The sequence below is a fragment of the Homarus americanus genome, unplaced genomic scaffold, assembly GCF_018991925.1.
Source record: "Homarus americanus isolate GMGI-L3 unplaced genomic scaffold, GMGI_Hamer_2.0 scaffold16430, whole genome shotgun sequence".
Lineage (NCBI taxonomy): Eukaryota > Metazoa > Arthropoda > Malacostraca > Decapoda > Nephropidae > Homarus > Homarus americanus.
This window is the reverse complement of record NW_024729259.1, coordinates 2,756,414-2,776,368: the sequence shown is the minus strand read 5'-3', so window position 1 is coordinate 2,776,368 and position 19,955 is coordinate 2,756,414. Positions and strand designations below refer to the sequence as shown.

Genomic DNA, 19,955 nt, shown 5'->3' with positions numbered 1-19,955 from the left:
ATTAATCCTATAACGAACGAATGCTATAACGAACAAGGTTCTAGAACCAATTAGATTTGTTATAGCATACCCCACTGTACTCTGTTGGCCTTATTTCGAACAATAACGCACTGTTTTCTAGGCCGTAGGTCCGGGCTTACAAGTACCCCTAGGTCTCTTTCACAAGTCGAATTCTCTAGGTTGATGTTATTAAGGCTGTATACATTATAAGTATTTGTTCTTCCAATATTAAGTACACTGCACTTGCTGGTGTTGAATTTCATTTGCCATTTTTCAGACCACCCCTGCAGTTTATTTAGATCCTCCTGTAATGCATTTGCATCCTGCCCTGAATTAATTTGCCGCCCTATTTTGGTGTCATCCGCAAAGTTGCTTATGTCACTGCTGATCCCAGTATCTAGATCGTTTATGTAGATTATGAACAAGAGTGGGCCTAGTACTGACCCCTGGGGAACCCCACTGGTTACACGGCCCCACTCAGATTTAAGACCATCTACGCTGACCCTCTGCGTTCTATCGGTGAGCCATGATTTTATCCAATTTATAACTTTCCCCTAGATACCATGAGCCTTAATTTTTCTCAGAAGCCTCTGATGCGGTACTCTGTCAAATGGTTTGCTAAAGTCTAAGTAAATAACATCGTAATTTTCGTCATTATCTACTACCTCAAAGACTTTCCTAAAGAACGTTAGCAGATTTGTTTGACAAGATTTTCCCTTTGTAATCCCATGTTGAGAGTCGTAGATTAATTTGCTTTTCTCTAGATGCGATCGGATGCTATCTGCTATAATTGATTCAAGAAATTTCCCCACTACTGATGTCAAACTGATTGGCCGGTAATTTGACGCTGATGCTCTGTCTCCCTTTTTGAATATGGGTACTACATTTGCCTGTTTCCACAAGTCTGGCATAACTCCAGTGTCTAATGATTTTGTAAATAAGTTTACGAGGGGTCCACTAATCTGTTCCCGACACTCTTTCAAGACTCGAGGGAAATTTTCATCCGGCCCTGGGGATTTTATTTTCTTTAGTTTATTTATCTTCTTAAGAACATCCTCTTTTCTGATAGTGATATTCTTTAATTTCTCTTCTTCCTTTCCCTTAAATATCAGTTCCACCTCTGCAATTTCATCGCAAATTTCTTCTGTGAAAACTTTTAAGAAGTAGCTATTCAATGCTTTGCTTATTTCTTCACTGCCATTTATCACTTCTCCCCTCCCTGACTTTAAAGGCCCAACTTTGTCCTTGACCTTTGTCCTATATACCTGGAAAAATCCCTTGGGATTCGCCTTGGATTCTCTTGCTATTTTGATTTCATAGTCTCTCTTTGCTTTCCTTACATTCCTAGATAGTTCATTACACCTATTTCTGACCTGCTCCTCCCCTCCCTTTAATTTCTTATATATTCCTTATATATTCCAATGCCGGCAGCCGTCTCGTCTCCTCGTGTGTTTTAATATTCCACGTATTATTAGTAAATTGTATTGTTAATTTTGCACACACAAACATTAATTCAATAAAAACAAATTCAGAAACATTAATTAAAATATATATGAACAGTAAATAAGTGTTGCTTTCATATTCTTATGTAAAGTAATGACGATATGTTTTCACGTGTGCGCACTTACATACGCGATCTCTCTTTTTTCTTTACCATTATAGCTAGCTACTTCTATTGTTCCATTTATTAACATTAAATAACATTACTTAAAACAACCATATTAATTTTACTACTGCTACAACCAAGGTCTTATTTTCTTCAGTTTTATATGTAGAACCAGTCAGTCACTGGTTTTGTAATCATCGAAAACAATGCTGTGTCATTTCCTCGTGTGTTTTAATATTCCACCTATTATTAATGAATTGTATTGCTCATTTTGCACACATAAACATTAATTCAATAAAAAAGACATTCAGTAATAAACAATAATGAATCTTATGTATATAAGAGAAATGACGCTGTTTACACGATTGTGCACTTCGTCCAAATTCGAGTTTACGCCATCAAAATTTTTAAATGTGTTGTTTTTTTGTGTGTTCAAATAGAAAACGTCGAATTAAAAACTCGCGAAATTTGAGAAGCTGCTGTACGACATTTAGCCCTTCAATACGTCTTCAAAGAGACCATGAAGCAGAGAAAGTGGTGTTTGTGCTTCCAAGCCAAGTCACTATCTATCCAGGAAAAGGGTGAATTTCCATGGTCCGGCACTGGTCAGGTCCCGAGGTTGCCGGACTAGAGAGGTACAACCTGTACAGTAAAACCTCGATTAACCGACCACATAAGGGGGGAAGTGACCGACGGAAAATCCAAAAGGTCGGTTAATAGTACATAAAGTCTACGGAAATAAAACATACATTTTCAAAGTACCTTTCCCTAACCTACCTCATTTAATTCCCTCTATTCATTTTTGTTCATTTGCCATTCATATTTCAATAGAATTTGCTTTAAAACATTAATCACTTTAGTAAATAAATATGAACCAACACAGAAACCGTGAATAAAAAATGGAAAAGTCAAAGAACATACAGTCGGCCCTTAACATACGCGGGGGTTAGGTAACAGAGATACCCGTGAATGTTAAAAATCCGTGTACTTTTGCTGCCCCCCCCCCCAAAAAAAAAACCCTGGCCCCCCATGTCCTTATTTACCGTATATACCTGTGCGTAGTTCGAGTTTTTAAGACCAAATTATTTTGCAAAAAAATTGGGGGTCGACCTCTAAAAGGGTGATAGTTTCGTTAGGTTGAAAAATATTTACCAGTAAACAATGGAAACGACGCACCAACGCACCACTAGCTGTGAGTATCGGGACAGTCGCCAGGGCAGTCTCTTGCGTCATCATAGCGAGCCCAAAGTAGCCAAATCCATGGTATGGTATACACAGGACGATGTAAAACAAAGTATTCATTTGTTCAAATTTATTTATAGATACTGTACATAAATTTTTGTTCATTACATTTGAAACATCAATCTTTGTTAATTAAATTTGATACAAAAGAAAACTACGAAACCGTATTTTCATTAAAATATTACATCACAAGTATATTTTACCTTAACTGTGACTGAATGAATATATTCTCAGAAATAAATATGGAAATGTAATATTTTGGCTGAAATGACGTACATATTAATGTACAGTGGAAAGTGGGATAAAATTATGAAAACAATGACTTTCGCTTTCTTTCGTTGTTCAAAAGATTTTACCGTAATCGCTTTTCAAATGGTTTTCAGTTAAAAAACTGTTGTACTGTACTCGTACTGTATTACAATAATATTCTATCCTATCATTAGCCTTATAATCCCACAACTGAAAACCTTTCGAAAAGCGATTACGGCAACATCTTTTGAACGAAAGAGAGTGAGTCATTGCTTGCGTCACAATTTTATCCCACTTTCCACTGTAATACGTACATCATTTCAGCAAAAATATTACATTTCTTTGTTCTCAGAAATAAATGGTAGTTTTGTTGAAACGTAATGTACAGTATTTAATATTAAAATGCAAAAATAGCTATCAAAACAATTAATACACCCGAAATATACTGGCTGGCATCTCCACTCGTCCCTGCTCCTGCGTCCAAGGTCATCTCACCACTCCTCCCAACTCGCTCCCTCTGCACCGTCACTACTGCCGACAACAAACACAATTGTTTTGTGAATAACTGCACCTCCACTTCCTATGTACAGTACTTGTACTGAACTGTACTGTGCTGTGCATTTTTACAAACAATAAACATGGCAAGAAAAGCTATTAAAAAAAAGAGATAAGAATTTCACTTTACTGTACCGTACCTCTCCTCGGCGACAGGGCGGGGGTTATCGGGCTCATCGTCACTCAATTCCATAACAGGTGGTGAAGTGGGGGCGACTGTGGATTCAGCTGCTTCCTCACTGCCGCCAGTGATTGATGGTGTTAAATCTCTCCTTCGGTGATCAAAGAACATGGTGATGGGGAGTTGTCGTCTCTTTCTTTCATTTCTTCCATGATGTTTTTGTATGGAGCGAAAACGTCATCCATCCCTCGCATGAATTTCAGGGCACGCACCATGGAGGGGTCCATACTATAGGCCAGGTTTTTCAGTGCCTCAATATTCCTGGTCATCTCCCCCAACTTCTCCAACGTTATTTCTTGGTGCTCTTCCTCATCCTCTTTCCCTTTCGCTTCCTCTTCCTTGCCTGAGTCTACTAACTCCTGTAGATCCTCCTCGGTCAGCTCAGTGTTGTGCTCTTCAATTAGCTCCCTAATCTCGTCCTCTGCCATGTCCCGGAAGCCTTCAGCAGCCACTTTCCTTGACAGTGCCAGGGTCTTTCTAAATATTTTCATTAAAATCCATCAAAATCATTTTCCTTGTCATCGTCTTAAGCATCAAACAGCTCCTCCCAGTCTTCTCCTTGAACATGGCTAGAGGGTACGTGTTTTTCGAATCGTTTTCAATTAAAAAAATGTTACAGCACATGTATATTTTACCTAAACTGTGCCTGAATGAATATATTCTCAGAAATAAATAGAAGTTTTGCTGAAACGTGATGTATTTCAATGTAAAATAGGATAAAATACATGACGAAAACAAAAGACTTTACCTAACCTTCCAGTGTTCAAGAAATGTTACTCGTTTTTTTAATAGTTTTCGGTTAAAATACTGTTATATTACAATGATATTATATTCATACTGTGCTTGATATACTACATTCACGGAAATGTAATATTTTTGCTGAAATGACGTATGTATTACAGTGGAAAGTGACGAAAACAATGACTTTCGCTTTCTTTCGTTCAAAAGATGTTACCGTAATCGCTTTACGAATGGTTTTCAGTTAAAAAACTGTTGCATCACAAGTGAATTAGGATAGAATATTATTGTAATACAACAGTTTTTAACTGAAAACCATTCGAAAAGCGATTACGGTAACATCTTTTGAACGAAAGAAAACGAGTCATTGCTTTCGTCACTTTCCACTGTAATATGTATGTCATTTCAGCAAAATATTACATTTCCATATTCTCAGAAATAAATAGTAGTTTTGCTGAAACGTAATGCATTTCAATGTAAATTAGGATAAACTACATGAAAACAAAAGACTTTACCTAACCTTCCGATGTTCAAGATATGTTACTCGTTTTTTTAGTACAGGTTGTACCTCTCTAGTCCGGCATTCTGTGGTCCGGAAACTCTTGTGGTCCGGAACGATTTTAGTTTGTCCAATAGGTAGATAGGCAGTTTTTTTTTTTTTTTTTTATCTGAATTATTATTATTATTACAGGAGTATTAAATTTTTGCCCCTCAGGCCCCAATGTGGGTTCAGTGACCTATGCCCGGGTGGGCTAATCCCCTTAAAAAAAAAGCCGCGGGAAATTAAGGTTTGTTTACATCCGGCAGTTCGGCTGCTCTCTCTCTCTCTGCTTGTCTATACAGAGTACAACATTTAACCCTTCAATATATATGAGCAGTAAATAAGTGTTGCTTTCATATTCTTATGTAGAGTAATGACGATATATTTTCACATGTGCGCACGTACATACGAGCAGTCTCACTTTTTTTTTTACCATTAATGGTTAGCTACTTATATTGTTCCATTTATTAACACTAAATAAAATTACAGGTACTTCAAGCAACCATATTCATTTTTTACATTAATTTTACTACAGCTAAACTCAGGGTCTTATTTTCTTCAGTTTTATATGTAGAACCAATCAGTCACTGGTTTCGTAAGCTTTAACATAAACAATGCCGGCAGCCGTCTCGTCTCCTCTAATATTCTACGTATTATTAATGAATTCTATTGCTCATTTTGCACACATAAACATTAATTCAATAAATAAGACATTCAGTAATAAACAACAATGAATCTTTTGTACATAAGAGAAATGACGCTGTTTACACGATTATTCACGTCGTCTGCACGTTGGCGGGCCATTCAAACCCGTCGAAATTCAAGTTTCCGCCGTCAAAATTTTTATTTATTTATTTTTTTGTGTGTTCCAATAAAATACATTAAGAATTAAAAACTCGCGAAATTTGAGAAGCTACTATGCGACATTTAACCCTTCAATATGTCTTCAAAGAGACCATGACGCAGAGAAAGTGGTGCTAGTGCTTCCAGGCATAAGCACAAGTCACTATCTATCCAGGAAAAGGGTGAATTTCCATGGTCCGGCACCGGTCAGGTCCCGAGGTTGCCGGATTAGAGAGGTACAACCTGTAGTTTTTGGTTAAAATACTCTTATATTAGTGATATTCTATCCATACTGTGCTTGATATAATACATTCACGGAAATGTAATATTTTTGCAACTACATTGCTGATGTCAACACAAGCGTGGTTACAGCGAGACTGACTGAGTGAAGGAGAGCTATGCGTGTGTGTGTGAGGTTGCGGGAGCGGGCAGTGTCCCGTGTTCGGTGCCGCGCGCGAGTTGAATGGCGCGCGATTTGAATGTACTTCAATTACTTCAATGTACAGAATATTCCTCCGGCGGGGCAATCCGCGTATTTGCGAATCCGTGAACGCTAAACCCGCGTATGTGAAGGGTCGACTGTATGTCATCACAAAAATTGTGACCAAGTCCCAGGTTGCTCATTTGACTTTCTGCCTCATTTACACACAATTGCAGGGTCTCAATTGTTTCTCTTACTATTGACAACACAACATACATACAGGTACAGTACTCCCTCTTTATCGACGGGGGTTACGTTCTGTAAACGGCAGTCGATAAAGAAACCGTCGATACCGTGATGGTTACGTAATTTTTCTAACTATTATTAGCATATGTTGAATAAATGTACCTTTAAGCATTAATGCGTTTCCTTTACACATAACCTTAAATAATAGTGTATAAATAATAATATAATAAGTGGACAAAAATACTAGCAAACTTACGATTTCATTTATTGAAGTGAACATCGGTCCTTACAGTAAACAAAACAGTGTACAGTACAGTAAAAGTCCAAAAATCCGGCTGCCCAAGGCAAATTGTTTACCATTTATTATTACAACACTTTACACTGAAACGCGGGTAGTTTCAACAAAAATATTGTATATTTCCATTCAAGTATTTATTCAAGTCAATTAGGAGGGAATATTATTGTAATACAACAGTTTTTTAACTAAACCATTCGAAAAGTGATTACGGTAACATCTTTTGAACGAAAGAAAGTGAGTCATTGTTTTCGTCACGATTTGATCCCACTTTCCACTTTAATACGTACGTCATTTCAACAAAAATATTACATTTCCGTGAATGTATTATATCAAGCACAGTATGAATAGAATATCATTGTAATATAACAGAATTTTAACCGAAAACTATTAAAAAAAACGAGTAACATCTCAAGAACATCGGAAGCTTAGGTAAAGTCTTTTGTTTTCGACATGTATTTTATCCTATTTTACATTGAAATACATCACATTTCAGCAAAACTACTATTTATTTCCGAGAATATATTCATTCAGGCGCAGTTTAGGTAAAATATACGTGTGATGTAATAATTTTTTAACTGAAAACGATTCGAAAAACACGTACCCTCTAGCCCTGTTCAAGGAGAGGACTGGGAGAAGCTGTTTGGTGCTGCAGACGATGACAAGGAAAATGATTTTGATGGATTTTAATGAAAATATTCAGAAATATGGTATCGTAATATTTATTCAAGTCAATTAGGATATTATTGTAATACAATACAACAGTTTTTTAACTAAACCATTCGAAAAGTGATTACGGTAACATCTTTTGAACGAAAGAAAGCGCAAGTCATTGTTTTCGTCACGATTTGATCCCACTTTCCACTGTAATACGTACGTCATTTTAGCAAAAATATTACATTTCCGTGAATGTATTATATCAAGCACAGTATGAATAGAATATCATTGTAATATAACAGAATTTTAACCGAAAACTATTAAAAAAACGAGTAACATCTCAAGAACATCGGAAGCTTAGGTAAAGTCTTTTGTTTCCGTCATGTATTTTATCCTATTTTACATTGAAATACATCACGTTTCAGCAAAACTACTATTTATTTCCGAGAATATATTCATTCAGGCGCAGTTTAGGTAAAATATACGTGTGATGTAATAATTTTTTAACTGAAAACGATTCGAAAAACACGTACCCTCTAGCCCTGTTCAAGGAGAGGACTGGGAGAAGCTGTTTGGTGCCAAAATAAAAATCCGGCTAAATAATCCGTCGATAATCGAAACCGTCGATAAAAAATCCGTCGATAAAGAGGGAGTACTGTACATTGTTTCTCACTCTTGATTTTTTTTTCATTTTTGCATTTCTTTATGGTTCTTTATTACTATTATTATTATTATTATTATCATTATTATTACATTATCGCCCCCCAGGCCCCGATGTGGGTCAGTGACCTGTGCCCGGGTGGGCTAATCCCGTAAAAAAAAAATTAGGGGTTCGGGATTGACGGTTAATCCGAAAGTCGGTTAATCGAGGTTTTACTGTACATTTATCTGTTGTGCAGAATTTAGTGTGTCTGTGGCTTGCATCTGTGATGGATACAGTGTGAAGAAACAAACTGTGTCAGACATATGTAAGACCAAGGATAAATTTAACGCATTTGCAATGAAATATGATGTTGATGGTGTCAGTACATATGCATCCATTAACATCACTGGCAGCATTGTAACCAGGTTAGACATGTCTCTGTAGCCACCAGGTCACTGGGTCAAGCTGTTAGGTGTTAAGGTTTTTTTTTCAAGTCGTATTTTTAGGTCGATATATGTAACTTTGTCATTTATTTTACTCATTTACATGCACACACCATCCTACTTACATATTGTAAAAAAAAAGCCGTTTTTTTCTAAAAACCAGTTTTTGTGATATAGCTCGAATGCTACGCTCAGCAAATGCTACCTAGGTATGTTAATTCCTAGCCAATACGCCAGGCCAACATACAGGCAATTAAAACATCTAATAATTACTTACTAAGTAATATTAGGAGGACACGTCGCTACCTGGCATTACTTGAATTTGGCTTTTATTTACTGATTTGGCAATACTGGACAATATTGCGGCTACAGGAGGAAAATTCACATAAAAGTTTTTTCCTAAATACTCCCTGCTAAAATGGGGGTGTGTCTCATATGCTGTAAAATACGGTACTGTATTTTTTTATCGTTTTTATACATTTTGTACATTCATCATAAGATCAAGACAATTGTCCTTTTCAGACAGGTGGTCCCCCTTTTAGTCCAAATCTTCGAGGGTTCATTGTACCTAGATCTTTTTCCATATCAGCTGTATCCAAAAAAGTGTTATTAACAGAAAAGTTGTGATTAGGGTTGTTCTATCCTTTGTGTAGTCTTACATTTTGTAATGTGAAAGAGCATTTGCTAGTTATGCAACTATATGAACAGCTCATACATATATTTTTGCATGGTTCTGACATCTACTTGACCTACTTACTTTCCAAACATCTTCTTGTCGTCCACAAACATGCCTTGTGTTACTCCACTGAGAAATTTTAATTACAGTATTACCCCGCTTTACACGGTTTCACTTTCCGCGATTTCTCATTCACGCAGTACCTCGCCAGAACCGGACTTTCACTTTCCGCGGTGCATCTACTCATATACGTGGTGAAGTATAATTTTTTTTTTTTTTATTTAGCTCATAAAATTCATACAAATTACCCGGCCAGAATATAATTTACATTGCTGGAATTCTTACAATATGATGATCATTTTGAATATAAACATCATGGATTTTGCATTAGACATACAAATTTTAGATCTAATGTAATACTTTGGTTTACACAAAGCAAATATTTTATCTTTTGTGCAAAATATATGAAGTTTACATTCAAAATATTCCCTGACCTGCAAGGAATCCAGAAATGTCAATTATATTATCCTAACTTTAGTCCGAGGTATTATTTATTACTAAACGTTAAAATGTAGTGTTTTCACACAAACGTTTCTCAGAGAGGTAGGGGCCAGTGAGGTGGGAAGACGGGAGATTTGAGTCCATTATTTGAATGGACATAAACCTGGCAACTGTATTTCTCTTTAATATTAATTGTGTGAGCATACCATCATAAAATTTAGATGTTATTTTTACTACAACATAGGTATTGTGTCGGAACAAGTGGAGTTTGGGGGTTGGGCCAGTCTCTATTGGAATTAATCCCATATGTTCTGTTGTTCACTTTACGCGGTTTTCACTTTCTGCGGTACCCTGTGGGTTCAATTGACCGCATAAATCGGGGTACTACTGTATTCAGAATGTAATCCATTTTTGACCACTCATTGTTGGCTGTCTTGAAGCCAGTTTTAATTCCACATTAATATTTTGCCTGTGATGCCATGTGACTGGATCTTTGAGGCTAGTCATGCATGTGGGACTTTGTCAGATGCCTTAGAAAAATCCATTCACAACAACACATACAATGTAAACAAAGTCTGTTACCATTTCTATGAAATTGAGAAGTTTTTCAGGCAGGATTTTCGCTACATGAAATCATGTTGGGATGATGAATGATTTAATATGGCTGGTCGTATACTGTTGAGTTTCTATAACTGTCTGGTAGTCTCAAGTGACCTGGTAGGTACTATAGATGCTGTTCTTTTATCTCCCTTTTCTGGATCTCCTTATTTTCTTTACACTTGGGAAGTGTGCAGATGAAGGTCAAGACTTGATTTAGTAAAATAAGACTCTCTTTTGGGAATTGGTAAATCAGGGTTACAAGCAAGACGTCTATGCTAATCGCCACACTGTTCAAGTCCCTTTCATCTTGTCAATTCGTCGTTTTAAGTAATTCTCACTCAGAAGTGACACGTGCTGATAGTAAGCCTTAGTTAAGTGGTATGATCACGGTATGTGATAATGATTGACTTTTATCAGCAGATAGAAGGAAGTCAGATCCTGACACTACAGTAAAATGATACAATATCCGTTTTAGCAATATGTACATGTTACATAATATATATACTTTTAACCATGTTGTGATGCATCGATAAGACTGTGCTTGGTCAGTTTATAGATGTAACAGGGCCATGATTATTAAATTAAATTATGTCATGCTTGAGAGAAAATACAGTATACCCGTATATGTATGACCACCAAAACGCCCTATCTTGTCACCCGACAAGCTAACAGTTCCTTGAGGGTGCCTTAGGCATAAGCCAATCACAGTTACCTGTAAGGGTGATATCATAGGCATAACTGGGCTGATTGGCTGGAGACTGGGGCTTCGTACCCAGTGGCAAGTGCGCTTGATTTTCTAATACAGAGTCTGTGCTTGGAAGTGTTGAAGTGTAGACTTGTGTGGGGCGGCAGATTCAACATGGCGGGATATATACTGTATAAGTGAGTGCACTATAGGTCTTAGCCTTTTCACGAAATGTACAGTATTGTGAGTCATGTGACCCCAATTAACTATCTTGGAGAATAGGCTATTGTTTTGAAAGTGTAATTGTCCACTCTGAATAATGTCATTAATAAATGAAGAACTGTTAAGAATAGTTCTCAATTCCCCTTCCCTGTATATGGAGTGGAGTTTTCCTCATAAGGGTCTTTGTTGTGTACAATGATACAGTGAGCCCATGAGTAACAACATAACTATCACAAATTTCCCCGAGTATATATGTTAGTGCACGATATACTTACTCCTACCATTGTTCCCTCCTCCCTCCTTCTCCCCTTGCTGTTTGACCACAAATCGGCCTTTTTCACTCGTCCTCCCCTCTTCCCTCGCTCCTCCTTCCTTACCTTCTCTCTCTCTCACTAGTATAAAGAACAAAGAAAGATTAAGTTTAAGAAATGAGAATTAGAGAATGAAGAAAGAGTAAAAGTAAGTAAATAAATAGAAATAAGAAATAAAATAAAGGAAATAATACACATTTATTACATAGATGATGGTGTCCCTCAAAATTTTTAGCGACAAATTTGTACCTGTATATATGTAATGTTACACAAATCAATCTGTACATTTTACTGCCATTCTTGTGTCCTACGGTGAAACTGGCTGATTTCCAGTCCGAGGTACTTATTCTTGATCCAGAGATTTCCTAAATAGAACTCTTAGAGGAGTGCAAATCTCATTTGCTACTTCCACTTGGTCTGTGCTTCATCCATTCCAGGAGCTTTGAATTCTTTCATGCTTGCTATTTTCTCATTGATGACATCATCTGTAATCTATGTCTCTTAATTCATTTTGCATTCCTGAGGTGTACATTCTCTTAGGTACAGTAAAATCCCCATTAGGCAGAACAGTTGATGCAGAGTGTTTCTGGGTTTGAGAGTTTTCTAGTTATTGAGACGAATTCTCTTATCCCTGAATTTTTTTTACATTTACGTAATACTTTCGGGTGAATGTTTCGACGTCTAAACTATGCATCTGGCACGAAACACTGTTGCTACGGAGGCTTAGCTTCAGTTGGACAAACACATAGCTGTACTGTATTTATTTATGAGTATGCAAACATTACTGTACACGTAGAGTGTATTGTTTAATAAATAAATGTGCTGCTGTATACACTCTACTGTACTCACCAGCAGATGCTGTCATCTTGAGCTTGTGATGCAAACCAAATGGTATACACTTTCCATTCTACCATGTACAGTACTGTACATTACATATGGTTTTTTCACACTTACTGAATGTACAGTATACAGGTACTCCTTGACTTACGACCTACTCGACTTATGACCACCCGTACATACAACCGCCTTAGTCTTACCCAAAAAATTTCAAATTATGTATTTTTCGAGTCCCAACGTCTGTGTACTGACAAAAAAACTTTTTGTTATTCCCTTGAAAATGGCTGGCAAGCTTAAAAGTGAGAGTTTTGTGGTGCTGAGAAGAAAAAGAGACACCCATATTAGATTTTCTATGTATTATTTTCGCATTTTCGACTTAAAACCAATTCGACTTACAACCTGGATTTGGGTCCCTAACCCCTTTGTAATTTGGGGACTGCCTTATGTAGCTGCAGGGGCAGATCCAAGGGGGGTCCTGGTGGTCCGGACCCCTCTTTTCATCATAAAATTCCAATACTTCTTCTTTAATGCAGTATTGTACTCAGAAATTTTTGTATAGTAAAAAGTAATCACTATTGAACTCAGAATATCTCATAATGCCAAGTGAACATGGCTTCAAAATGGCCTTAAAATGCCCATGATATTGGTAAGATTTAAAAAAAAATTCTGTTTGTTTACAGCTCCCCCCCTACCCCCAGCTATGTGGACTCGCAATGCTTGCCATGTTCCCCCACCCACAATTTCTTGACCTCCCCCACCCCTTCTTTTGATATTCCTGGATCCGCCCCTGAACTGAAATCACTTTTTACATCCTGACACTGCTTTAACAGTATTCATGGCTGATTGTACATTACTGCACAACACAGATTGAATGCAAAAACAACGGTGAGCGAGTGCACAATGGCAGCAGACGATGAACTAAGAGTGTTATGCTACTAGAGTTTGAGGAGACAGGCTGTAAGATACATCAGCCAATCATAGGCATCCCATACAGTCACATGACAGTAGTAGCCAGTCATAACACACAAGCACTCTGAGCCTACTCACCCACACACTCAGCACTTGTAGGTGCATGATGCAATCACTCGGAAATTCATTCGCATGCCTGGAATGGAGAGATTTTTCTCAGAATGCTAAAATTTTATTTTCCAGATACCGGTAATTGAAAGTACCGGGGATCGAAGATTCCAGCTTTTTGGGATATTACTTGTACTGTACTGGCATGATATCCATCATTTTGTTTGAATACCTCATCATCATAATCAATGTTTTATAGCCACACCTGCATGATTAGCCACAATTACCTGATGGCAACCCCCAAGCTGCACTATCTCTTTCAGTCACTGTTAGCCAGCTTTTAACTCTAATATAATTTCTTGCAACATCTCCCCATGTCATACTTAGCCTCCCCCTGGCCCTCCTCCCCTCCGTATTCAGACTCATGCACTTCTTGATCCAGTTGGTTTCCTCCATTCTCTCCACTTGCCCAAACCACCTCATCCTACTTCTCTGGAAAATTTCACCAATACTGTACTGTCAGTACCCAGCTTCCCTCTTAACAGGGCCTCACCTCCAACTCACCATTCTCATTTCAGCTCGCTCAAGACTGCTTATGTCAACCTTTTTGGTGGCCATTGTTTCACTGCCATAGTACATCACACTTCTCATGCCAGCCACATATAATTTTCCTTTCATGGAGGGAAAGTCCTCTTGCCATCAATAAAGGCAGGAAAATCCCTAAATTTCCTCCATCCACTTCTGACTCTTGTAACTGAGTAGGTTTCATTACCCCCACTGGCACTGATCATGTTGAACACTGATGCAAAGTACAGTAATTATTTTTGGCATTTGATGTCTATTTATCATCATCTTGAGCCACATTATTTTTGTCCTTTAGAGAGCCAACAGTGTCTTTGGTTTAAAGTTTCCTTCTGGTATAGGCAATAGGCATGAAAAGACTTGGGATCTTTCTTGATACATTAAGTCATTTAGCTAATCTAATGTCTTGATTGGCCACATTTAGGATAGTGCTGTTCTGTTTTGACTATCCTCTTGGACTGATTATGAAGAATTATTTAGAAAGAAAAGAAATTACTTCAAATCCAAATGGCAGGCAGTATGCCTTAGCATGGCTGATGCTGATTGTGTAGACAGTTAAAATATCACCTCCCACCCCCTAGAGAGCAGCTGTTGCACCAGGTCTCTCTCTTTTAGGGAATTAAGATGGGGAGGAAATTTTTTAAGTATGTTAAGAGATTAATGAGTCAGCCCTACCTTATATCTGTGGTGTTATTTAAGTCCCCCCAGTAGCTTCTCTTGTGAGGGTTCCCTTTTATTAAAATGTAAAAAAAAAATTTATTTAGCAGAATTTGTTTCACTAATAATGCCTTTATATTTACACACTATATTATTTTGATGTACAGGTAAACCTCTATTTGCAATGGAGCTAGGTTCCTGAAAACCCAATTGCAGGTCCAAATATCCTAAATCAGATTCATTATAACATGGGGCTCAATGGGGTAGGTTCCTGGCCAGTCAGGCACCCATATGTATAAAAAAAAAAATCCTAGAATACTACTTGCACTAAAACACAATTAAACAACACACCACATTATTAAGAAAAAATCTAGTCGACATCACATGTCCCTCTTCAAGGCTAAGGGTACACTTAAGGTGGGGTGGAGACATCAACCTGAGTCCCACACAGACTATGAGGAGTCTGAAGAGTGGGGACTGGAGGTGTAGCCTTCGTCCTGGCCTAAAAGATGGTGAGCAAAAAGTTTGCCAAACATTTTGAAAGTTACACTATTCACTTCACAGTCACAAAAACATGATAATAGGGATGGGGACTAAATTCTTTAATGACAAAAATATATAAATTGTGATGGAGGTGTGGTAGAGGATTAGTGGGTGTCATGTTACTGACCTCACATGATGCAGTGTCAAGTATACAAAATCTTCTCTCATTTACAGTGGAGGTGGGATGGAGGGATTTGTGGTCTCATATTACTGACCTTTTGATGCAATGTCTGGTCACTCATAGTCGGGGTGGAGGATCAGAGCGAAAGCACTTCACAGTCACTAAAATGGGGAAAGCACTTCACAGTCATAGCAAAAGATCATCACAGTCACTAAAACAGAGTACAATGTGAACTTCAGTGATGTCCTCTCACTGTAAGGTGAAAAAACAACACTGATGGTGACTGACAAACATTGAGCTCCATTTCTTACATACTTGTAACCAAGAAGAAACAATGCCTGGACTGTAGTTTACCAGATGGCCACGAGGCAGCATTCAGGTAGATGGCACTTCAACTGACAAATGAAGTGAGTGATGCATTTCATATGGCAAGTTGGGGGTATGATGAATATTGTTAATGTGAGTTTGTTCACATCACAAATAGGGATTGGTTTTAATATAGCAGCATTGTTAATGTGAATTATAATAGATTGGGATATCATAAATAGAGGTTTACCTGTACAGTATACTGTAGTATATTTAAAATAAATTATATGTTGTTGTTTCATAATGATTTTTGCCCCACAGTCTTATGGTGATGGAGCAAAAGACAAGCTCTCTCATAATACTAAGACTATGCAGATACAACTTGTAGAAATCAGTGACACAGGGGTTGAGCTAGTCCCTGTTGAAGATCTGGATCCTGAGAGTGAAGTAATCATATATGTTCCTCGTTTGAATGATGAGGGAAAAGCAGCACAAAAGCAAAGTAAGTACGTGGTAGTGATTAAGAATTCACCATAAACTGATCATGGAATATTGCTACTAATTGAATAATTTGGATGTATTTAATGCAGCAGGTGAAGGATGGAGTTATTTTCTTGTGTAAATGGAGGAAGGAGAAGGATTAAGTTGATAATGGAAAAGACAGTAGGTGAGTAGAAGTCCAGACTGGCTGTGAATATTGGAATAATACTGCTTTGAGTGTTAACCGTATTATCTTTGCTGTAATGTTTCTGAAGGTTACCCTATTATCAGTGACAACCTAGAGTCTTACCAGATCTTCACCCTTTTATTCTCCCCATTATAATAATTTTTTTTTTTTATGAGATTAGCCCACCAGGGCACAGGTCAATGACCCATATCAGGCGTGATTTATAAATACACTTACTTGTATCATTTCAGACCATGATGAAATAATTACTACAGACACTCCCTAGGTTACAGGCAGGTTCCGTTCCTGGAGGGTATCCGTAAACCAGAAGTGACCTTTCCATAGGTAGTCATAGAACACACAGAGTTTTCTTTTGGGGGTGAGAGGGGGTGGGGGGGGATTAGCACACTCGGGCACAGGTCATCGACCCACAACGGGGCCTGGCGGGGGGGGGGGGGGGATTGGCCCCCCCGGGCACAGGTCAACAACGACCCACAACGGGGCATGAGGGGCAAAAAAAAACTTTTTTTTGTTCAGTCCAGACTGCGAAGCCTAGCTTATACCTAGGTATGTTAATGCCTAGCAGTATAATGTGCCAGGCCAACATACAGGTAATTAAAACATCTAATTATTTCTTAATTCGTAATATTAGGAGGACATGTCGCTACCTGGCATTTACCGTATATACTCGTCTATAACCCCCCTTCGTATATAAGTGAAGCCCGATAACACTTTAATTGTAATATTAGAGGACATGTCGCTACCTGGCATTTAATTGCAATTCTCAAACCCCTCCATCACACCTATTGCTACCGTTATCTTGCTCGTGAATCAGTTGTAACACATAAGGAAAGCCCTCTAATTTGTGTTGTAATAGCTGAAATAGTAAGTGCCACGAGGATTTTATATACGATATTTATACATCTTAGCATGGTGAGAAAATCGAAGGACTTTTATTTGTTTATGTCTCAGATATTGTTTGTGATACTTCCTATACCGTCTGGTCAGCATGGCGACCACCACATCTTCTATTATGAACACAGTAGATCGTTAGTGAGTAATATCCTCTGCTTTCAAGTCACTTTTTGAATGACGTTTTTCTATATATATATATATATATATATATATATATATATATATATATATATATATATATATATATATATATATATACACACACACACAATAAAATACATATATACAGTGGTCCTCGGTTAATCTAACTCAACTGCCCAGGTTTTTCGTTAACCTAAAGCCTCAACCTAAACCATACTAATGGGTTTTGGGCATTGGTTCCAGCTCACTGAAAATTGCCTAAATTCAACAAAAATGGTAGAAGTCACACTTGGTATGTAGAAGGCTCCTGGATGATGATGATGATGATGGGAATTAGAATGGTGGAGGAGAAGGGGAAGAGAAGGCATTGTGGGAAGAGGTCACCTCATGGCAATCCATTTCACCCATAAAAATTTTAGTTCTCTTGGTATTTCAAGATTATTATTTTCTTTTAAATAACACTGCACTGCATTATATATTGTCAAATTATAAAATATATTTCAAAATGACCAATAATTTGCTGGAAACACAGAAAAAGCGTTTAGTTGAAGAGAGTCTGCAAAGTTGTTACTCTCCAGTGAAACAGAGAGAGACTAACGCCTGTTTGCTGTGTTAAGAGGCTGGATGCCTGCGAAAACTAGTCACTTTTACCTCAATTATGTTCAATAATTGTTAAAATGACTATAAAATTGAATATTAAACTTTTAAAAATTATTGAATAGTATAAACTTTGATATTTACTAAAATAGTAAGGATTCTAAGCCTCAGAACCGATTAATGTATTAGCGGACTGATACTAAAGCTGGTTGCCCGCCAGTGCGCTTAAAACATGTTGAGGTCGGTGCAGAAGAAATTAACCGAATTTTGTTCCTTAACCTAATTGAAGATCCTTATGGAAGGCAGTTCATTAACCGAAATTTCGTTAACCGAGGCGTTCATTAACCGAGGGATCACTGTAGCAAAGCACAAAGCAGGGATAGGAAACAATTTGTAGTTTTCTCATTTATTTAGTCTAGAAATCACCTGAGAAGGAAAAGGCCGACCCAGATCAGACATAACTAGTTATTTAATATTATTACGTTATACTTACAAAACAAGCGCCAACTGTTGTCATATTCACATATTTGTAAAATACAGTCGTAGGAATTAAAACAAATACAAACCCAACCACCAGCATAACACAGGAGGGCTGTTGTCGACTCACCCAGGGTGAATGTCTGTAGAGCAAAGGAATTAGCTCTGATTTGGCCACAGACTACCTCCACGAGATCATCACATTCTTCATATAACATTTATTATGCTCAATCTTCAAAACACACTCTAACAGAGCAAGAAATGCGGGACACACCTGTTACTGGGCCCATCCGACGCGTTCTTGGATGCAAACAACGCCGCATTGCGTCTCCCCTCGCTGATGCATATTCGTTCTAGCGCGGATTCACAATATCTTTACTGCTTTTTTCTCAGCTCACAAAAAAAAACATATCCATACCAATAATATTCTAAATCACCAATAGTTGTCTCCTGAGTTCTCACCAATATCTGCCCCCCACTTTAATCTTTATCATGTCTCATGATACTGGGTACAGTATATAAGAAAATAAATGACCTAACATTCTGAGGCATTGAGCAGTTGTAGGAAACTCATAAATTGTACTGCCAGATAGAACTAACAATATAAAACTTAAATCTATAGCATCAAAATACTTTGGATTGTCGACTGAGGTAACTTAAACATATTTGAGTGTTTTCCCCGCAGAAGCTTCTTTCTTTTACGGACTGCAAGTCCCCCTGAGACTCTTCCTCACAGCTGCTACTACTACTATCTGTTACGGGGTCCAGGTCCTCATTAGAACCTTGTGTGTCTACTCCTGCCTCAGAGCTTTTCACCACTGTCAGGACGTGGGTCCCCCACCGGCAACCCGCATCGTCCCTTATCATCGCCATCATAGTGTTCCATCTGAGCCATCAGCTACCTTGGGGTATACCTTGAGGCCCCACTCTTCCTCAGAAACAACCTATACACACTTCCCTCCTCATTCAAATATGGGATAACACTTATCATCTCATACCAGTTGTCTCGATTTATTCCTTCCTTCCATGAAGGTTTCGCACTGTCATTAAATGGACCAACATCCAATGCTTTTCCTCGCTTTCTTATCATACATAAGCTCACAACTGACACTTATCAAATTACTGCTTGCAACTCTCCAGGCATTTTCACTACTTTCTGTAGTAGGCCACCCAATCATCGCACGAGTCCTCTGCCTGAAGTTGATAAATATATTCATCCGAAGCTTGGGATCAGTCCCGAAGATCAAAGTGTGAGGAGAAACCCAGTGGCTGAGTTAGGAGTCTTATTAGAAGCAGCACCATTCCTGGATGCTTGCCCAATATTTTTTGATTGACCAACGTTCGCAACAATTGGTGCATTGTGCAGAAACCTCTGCAACCGTCCGTTTCAGCTGGATAGTATGGAGAAGTCCCAGATTTTTTACCCTAGGTCAGGCAGGC

At 37.9% G+C, this 19,955-nt stretch overlaps 1 protein-coding gene across 1 annotated transcript in view; it reads left to right on the top strand.

Moving 5' to 3' along the window:
• Nucleotides 1-18,872, top strand: part of LOC121866534 — a 107,267-nt gene extending 88,395 nt beyond the window's left edge. The window contains exons 10-11 of the mRNA XM_042366301.1: nucleotides 16,040-16,220; nucleotides 18,769-18,872. Coding sequence (XP_042222235.1) covers nucleotides 16,040-16,220; nucleotides 18,769-18,872 — 285 coding nt within the window. The remainder of the gene's footprint in view (nucleotides 1-16,039; nucleotides 16,221-18,768) is intronic.
• Nucleotides 18,873-19,955: the final 1,083 nt, after the last annotated feature.